Raw genomic sequence first — 7,777 nt, forward strand, 5'->3', positions numbered from 1 at the left:
ACATAAATAGCACATGAAAATAATGGGAATTGACTGCATGCTAGCTGAAAAGTAATAGGAATCCGAAAGTGTTAAAGAACCAAAGCATGATAATATTACAAACCATTGTCAATATAAACATACTAACTTCACACAAACAAGTAAATGTCAACCCAAACAAACAAGTACAACATAAAACCATTGTCAAACATACCCATAGGAAACCATCAAATTATACCTACTCATTAAGGTCTACCGGGTTTGCACTAGTTTCACCTTTCCCATCCTTGGTCTTAACCTTCTTTGCAAGTTTCTTTTTTATGATCCTCTCATATTTTTTCCTTTTACCACCAATTTTTGGTCCACTCCTTCCTTCATAACCTGTAGTTGGTCCACTCCTTCCTTCACCACCTCTAGTTGGTCCACTACTTCCTTCACCATCTTTACCCTTGTCAACTGTTTTCATTTTCTTGACCCTTAATTTCATGCTCCTTTGCACCCTTGACCTTTCTGCATGTGGCCTTTCAACTTTGGGACAAGTAACCTTGTTATGCCCTGATTGTCTACACAAACTACACAAGATTATTTTCCCTGCCTTAGACACTGTGTGCCTTGGAAGCTTTTCTGATACATCTCTTCCTCTATTTACCTTTGGTCTACCTGGCATGCTTCTTTTCAATGGTGGTAAGGGTGGTATGAACTCAGTAACTAGCCACATGTTGCTGCCATTCATCCCATGTATATGGTATTTGTAAGTGTTCTTGTAGAAGACATCATACAACATTGGATCAACATAAGTGGCTACATCTCTATTCAAATATGATATAGTAGCTACTGAGTGCACACAACCATACCCATTAAGTTGCCATACTCTACAAGTACAAGTCTTCTTGTCAAGGTCAACAACATATGATTCTGCCAGGTTTCTGGTTTCAAATTGGTTAAGACCACTTGGTAAAACATGCCAATACCTATTAAACCCACCTTATTAGTTAGTATGTCACCTATATTAAAAGTGTAAAGACTAGAGAGTACCTTTGATCTCTTTTCAATTTATTTAGTAGGAGTGTTATTGATGGGCAGGGTATGAAATCAGGCCATGAACAACCTTTCATCTTCAAATTGTACAACCTCTCCATAACATATAGTCTAATCTCCTTTAACATGGTGATGATTGGCTTTTTCCTTGCATCCCTGATGACACTATTAAAGCTCTCAGACAATCCATTTTCCACTGAATCACACATTTTTCCTTCTTGAAAGAATGTTCTATTCCAAGATTTTGGGTTTGTTTCCATAAGGTAATCATAGGCTGCAGGATTAAGTACTTGAATCTCCTTCATGGCAGCATTGAATAAAGGCTCAGTGGATGCTTTGCTTGCCTTCCAAAACATGTTCTCATAGTCTACACCACTAAATCTTTTCCTAAAGTTGGCTACAATATGCCTTGCACATTGCCTATGTTCAGCAATAGGAAGCACTTCCTTAACAGCCTCTAACAACCCCTACATAATAATAGTCATATTTTAAACATCATGTAACTTAATTGTTAAATATATAAAAGTTGTAAGTATATGACATACCTTGTGTTGCTCTGACATCAATGATACACCAAAACCATCCTCTAGATGAAGGTCATCTTTTAAATTTTCCAAGAACCATTTCCAATTTGCTTTGTTTTCTACACATATAATTGCCCATGCAATTGGGAATATGTGATTATTAGCATCCCTTCCTACAGCAACAATTAGCTTTCCTGAACATAAACCCTTTAAGAAACACCCATCCAAATTTATAATTCTTCTGCAGCTCCCTCTTCACCCTTTCTTTAGGGCATCAAAACAAATGTAAAACTTGCTAAAATAAGTCTTACCATCTGGCATAGCATTGACATCCATTTTGACTGTTGATCCAGGATTTGATCTTCTTATCTCCTCACCATATGACCATAGCTTTGCAAAGTGATCCACTAATGTTTCCTCAATCAACTCAATTACATACTTCTTAGCTCTTCTACACTGGCCCATACTTACATCTATCCAAAATTTCTCTTTAACCTTATCCCTAAGGAGCCTAACACTAACTTTTTGTTTCTGTAAGAATTGGGTGGTATAATGGGTACCTATCCAAGCATAGTTGACAACTGAACCTAATTTGAAGTTTCTTGCACAGTTATGCTCATTTATGAGACTCTTAATTTAGAAAGATTTTTCCTCACTCATCCAAGATGCCCACAATCTAAACTTGCAAGCACCGGAACAACATTTCACTAAAAGTCTCCTGTTATCATTTTTCTTGTAGCATCACTGATAACCATTTGCAACAGCATAGTAACACAACATGTGTTTCAGTTGTTTAGAATTCACAAATCTCATACCTAATACAAGCTTCTGTTTTTTCCAATGAACATGGTCATTATAAATAGCTTGCTCATTAGATATTACTTCATCATCGACTACATGCTCATATAGCTCTTCATGAGGAAGACTGTTAGGGGTAACTTGGTCATTTGGGCACCGTTTGCTCAAAAACTCATCATTTTTTGTCCTATTCATATGAATAAATTCATCGGGTTCATTTTCAACTTCCAAGTCAATGCCATCATCTTCCTTACCTTGCCAATCCTCTGTACTACCTTGCAGATCCTCCATATCACCTTGATCATTCTCAACATCAATGTTAATGTCATCACCTTCCCCATCTTGCAACTCTTCCCTAGTGCCTTGCAAATCCTCCGTAACACCTTGCCTATGACCCAACAGATCCTTAATTTCAATTCCATCATCCATATCCATACCACCTTGCACTTCTTCACCAACTTCAATTCTATCAGACAATTCATCTAGTGAACTGCATATTTCGCCTTGCTCCTCAAGGATCCATTGATGTACACTAACACCAACATGGTCCATGTATACATTAATAACACTACCAGAAGCATATCCTACTTCTATGAAGTCCATATAGTCTATATTAGTAGCTATTAACCTCAATCCATCAGGGAAGACCACATCGGGCATGCAAAAGTAAACATTGATGCATACCTCATTAGCGAATCTTTGAATGAACCCCACAAACTCGTTCTTGTACATTCCAACAAAATCGACATCATCGAACCTTTGTTCTGCACCATCTGAGTAACAAATAGCGGGGTACCTCGAAAAAATTCCGGCAAAATGGAGATCTATCTTCATGTAGACAGCCATAGGATTGATTATGTTGGCCGATTTCAAGGAGGAAGAGTTTAAGAAACGGATTCGTGTCAATCACGGTTTGAAAAAAGTATACGAATGCAAATTGTGGTAGAATAAATGAAAGGGACAGTTGAGAGGGTTTAAACGGATATAAGTTTCATTTAGTGACATAACACGTAGCAATGACCTGGCATATTTAATCTACTTGGCATTGAGGTGGAATAAGAAAACGTCCTGGTCAGACGGGTGTGACCGGTTGCACCCTTCATATCTAGAAATGTGACCTTTTAAACGATAAAATGACAAGTTTAAGCCCTTTAAAAGCAAAAAATAGTCACGAGGGACCATTTAAACTAATATACGAAAGATAGTTAGGCCAGAGTGACAATAACCTTTTTCATGTTGTAAGTGTTGTATCTTTTTGTTGACCCTTCAACAAAAATAACATAACCAAAATACATCCCTTATGTAGTTTCCACCAACATTATAAAAATAAATACCTAACAAACAATGTGTACTTAAACTTCAAAAGAAGATATTATATCACAGAAAATATTGTTTAAACTTCTACGCTAACTCATAAGATTTGAAACCCCGTTACTATACATTTTTTTAAACTTCTACTAAGCCCCCGTTTGATACACATCTTTCCAAGTCCAAACAGATCTTTCTGGCAGAATGGACCGGAAAAACCGTTTTATTTGCACAAAAGAAGGGGTCTTTCCCGGTAAGATATGTCTTTCCCACAAAGCCCCAAAATCATATATTTCTAGCTGAATGGGCTGGAAAGACAATTATACATCAAACTACGCCTCTTTCTTTCTTTATTGGATTATTAATTTTTTTAAATAACTTTTTTTTAATTTATTTTTTATTGAATTATTTTTTTTCATCATTCAGCACAGTCAATCAGATGTACAATTAAACAACATGGTTTATTTCCCAGTCAGAAAACTTTCCCAGACAACACTTTACCAGATAGCACTTTCCCAAACAGAAACTATCAAACGAGACCTAATTTGGTTGTCGATGTTTGACTTTGAAATATTATTGTTAATTGGTGTTCAATATGTTATTTTGATTTAAGTTATTTACATCTTTTGACAAAAGAAGTTAAGTAAAATTTAATTGGAAATGAAAGAAAAGATGTTAGAATTTAGTTTGAAAATTTTAAAATAATGAATGTACCGAGTCCAAAAATTAAAAATCAATTGCAGGAGGTTGTTTAGTTCATTTTTTCATATTGGTCATATCTTTGGCATAAAATGGATTTTGTATGTTAGAAATATCTTAATTTACTTATTTCCATATCCTCCTTAATAAATTAAGGGTTTTTTTTGTTACATGTCAATCTTTCATAAGTTTTGACACTTGTCATTTTGTGGTATTTTTAAAATAAATATTATCCACTTGTCAATTTTTGGTTTATTTTAATTTTTAAAATTAAAGTCGTACTTATATATGTAAAATATTAAATATTATATGTATGATATTAAATTGCAATAAATATATTTTTTCCTTTCTTATTTTAAAGTTGTATTTTAAAAAATATTTTATGTTACACTTTAGTCTTTAATCTTTTCCTAAATCAACTCCTGTAATACACATGTTTCACACCTATTGTTTATACAAAGATGATAGAATCTATTAAAGGCGTATCCCTGTTTTTTGGAAATTGATTTTTAGGGATGTATTAAAATTGCAAACTTGTCGATTTTATGCTTTGAAAGGATAACCGATTCATATTTTTGTATTGTTACTTGTTATTATATCATGTTGGTGGTTGTCGATGCCAACAAAATAAATACCCTAAGTCTTGCACACTAAAATAATATATAGTGGTAAACGGATCGTATTCACATAAATTGGTTCAATTTATAATTCTATGAAAATCTTTTTGTAAAATATTTGTAAAGTTACAATAAAAATAAAATGGGGGTTCTAGTCTATTGGTGTTTTAAAGAAAATAATATTACATTAAGATTTGGAAAATTACAAGAAAACAAGTAAAGAGTTTGATTCAAATCAATGAGAGAAAGATAGTTGATATTGGAATTTCATCACTTGAACATTTGGTTAATAAATCATTAGAACTCAAGGTGCAATACTTGTAATGAATTCCTAATTTGGCTATAGTAATCCAAAAGGCTTGCAATCACCTAGACTCTTGTTAGTTAACACAATGGCTAGAGAAGTTAATAACATATTTTTTTAGTTAAAGTCACAAATCAATGAAGCAAATAATTTGAGAAAATCAACTAGCATTAAGGTTTAAGAGTCACCAAATCCAAAAGACAATCAACATGCTTTCATTAACATTATGGAGGAAATACTTTTTTTACTCAAATGAAATGAACGCAAACACTTAAATCAATTGTTGCTTGTTAATTTGAAGATCTATTTCTTAACAAAGAGATTAACCAACAAACATAATATTCATACATCTAAACTCATGATTATATATATATATATATATATATATATATATATATATATATATATACATATATATATATATATATATATACATACATATACATAAAGAGAGGTTTCTCTAGAAAATACTTCAATAGAGATTTAAACATAATTTCTTGAAGTTCTTCAACATAACCAAACGTTCAAGTAACTCAATCCAACTCAACCAAAGATAAACTTAGCTTAACATGGTTAAGATTAAGGAAAAGTAAAATAGTTTAGAAATACCACACTTTACTCGAAGAAAACAAGATGAAAAATGCTAATTTTCAAGTGTTCATGTGTGTTCAAAAACTCAAAAACTCCAAAGAAAAGTCCCAAAAATATGATTTAAGAATGCCCCAAAAGTTCCCACCAAACTACCATCAAATAGCCACTAACCACGAATATTCGAAAATTCCCCTGCATGAGCCACACGGCCGCGTGAGTTGCAGTGCATATTCTCACACAGCCTCGTGAGGTGTGTTGATTGAGAATGGTTTTGCTTGTCTCCATTTCCTCTTTGGTCTTCTTTTATTTCTAGCTTTGACTTTATTGACTGATTATAAAAGCCCATATACCACATCTTTTAGCCAATAATAAATGAATATAAGTCCAAAGACTCCATAGCCGAAATATTATCCATGCTTTCATCATATTCCATAATTAATCAAGCCCAAACTTCTTCCATCAATTCTTGATCAAACCCATTTGATTCCATCTTATAATCCACCAAGTCAAAAGTTTCCTCCATATAATATTCAAAGTAAGGTCCAATGACATTAATCTTCAATCCAACTCTCTTTGATAAACCCCAACAATCTCAATCATCCGCTCAAACTTTGTTTGTCTTCCGATTCTACCTCCATGCTCTGCTCTATTTCTCTAAATATCTGCAATAAAACGCAAAATCTAAAAAGTAACCAATATAGATATAAAATAACGAAAAGGAAAATATGCATTAAGATTACCTAAGAATAAAATAAAATATGCTAAAATAAACTATAATAATAAGTAAATAAAATGAAAATATCAAATCACTCCAAGCTTGAACCTTACTTGTCCTCAAGTAAGAAAAGGATAAAATGAACCCAAGATGAACTAAACAAAAAAATTAAGAGAAGGGTTGGGGCCACAGAACCTGGTCAAGGCCAGTCAACATGGTCTGAGTTGATCTTCTTGTTATGCTAAGAATTTTTCATTCGGTTGTTACTGGGACCATAAACCACAACCCATAACAACTCCTTCAGGTGATTAAGGAGGGAAGGTCAATCACAAACCCAATGGAAAGTGCATACAATGAAAAACCTCTATAGTAGGGACAAAGCAGATGGATGGTGTGACAACTGAGAGGTTTACATCACTAATCACCATTAAGAAATAGTAGGAAAATAGATGCAATAACTTAGTATTGTAATATTTTATTTTTGAGTTAATAAAAATCAAATGTGTCGTTACATTTATTTGTTAACACAACTATTAGGCTAAAACATTAGCGTCCAAAAAATTGTATCGTTTCCTAAGTTGCTTAACATACTTGGAAAGTACTCATAACTGTGGTCTAGTGGTCCCACGTATGATGTGTGAGATAACAAACAAGATCCTAAGTATGAAGTCCAAACTGTGGTCTAATGGTCCCACGTATGATGTGTGAGATAACAAACTAGATCCTGAACCAATAATGATACAATAACTATGACTATGTTCCATGGCATCCAATGTGTGAGAATAAACAGAAAACAAGAATGCACGTATGCTAATGCCCTAATTAAATGTTATGCTAAAATAAAAATGAAAAAAAATAAAATAAAATCTTTTTGGAGTTTTAAATATAAACAACTTAAAATAAAAATGAATTCAAGTTAACTAAAATACAACCTACTTATAAAGAATGAAAAAAGTAAAAAGTAAAAGAAAATGCCCCACCCCAAGCTTAAGAATAAGCATTGTCATCAATGCTCGAGGGAAGGGTAGAAATAACATATATCGAAGAGCTAGGAGGAGAAGGGGTGTTGATTAAAATGCCCATCCCTAGTGTGCTAGGCCCACATCTGTTGGTTTTGAAGGCAAAGCTTATTAAAGTTTTCAAGAAAACTAGGGGGAAATGTTTGGGGAAGCTGTGAGGACGAAGATTCCCATCCATCGATATG

At 33.4% G+C, this 7,777-nt stretch overlaps 1 protein-coding gene across 1 annotated transcript; it reads right to left on the reverse strand.

The window, feature by feature from the left end:
• Positions 1 to 217: 217 nt before the first annotated feature.
• Positions 218 to 2,006, reverse strand: LOC145064505 (uncharacterized). Its single transcript, XM_079011945.1, has 4 exons — positions 1,853 to 2,006; positions 1,563 to 1,735; positions 1,015 to 1,484; positions 218 to 950 (listed from the first exon to the last, which is right to left on the reverse strand). The coding sequence occupies exons 1-4, from the start codon at positions 2,004 to 2,006 to the stop codon at positions 218 to 220; spliced, it is 1,530 nt and encodes a 509-aa protein (XP_078868071.1).
• Positions 2,007 to 7,777: the final 5,771 nt, after the last annotated feature.

Source organism: Lactuca serriola, chromosome 7, assembly GCF_051521515.1.
Source record: "Lactuca serriola cultivar US96UC23 chromosome 7, Lser_US96UC23_V15, whole genome shotgun sequence".
NCBI classification, from domain to species: Eukaryota; Viridiplantae; Streptophyta; class Magnoliopsida; order Asterales; family Asteraceae; genus Lactuca; species Lactuca serriola.

Bases quoted from the DNA above. Each gene is read 5' to 3' on its own strand.
- LOC145064505 (XM_079011945.1), bottom strand. From the start codon at position 2,006: ATGGGCCAGTGTAGAAGAGCTAAGAAGTATGTAATTGAGTTGATTGAG. The intron at 1,736-1,852 runs GTAAGACTTATT...GTTTATGTTCAG, and splicing joins TGTCAATGCTATGCCAGATG to GAAAGCTAATTGTTGCTGTA. The intron at 1,485-1,562 runs GTATGTCATATA...ATTATTATGTAG, and splicing joins TGATGTCAGAGCAACACAAG to GGGTTGTTAGAGGCTGTTAA.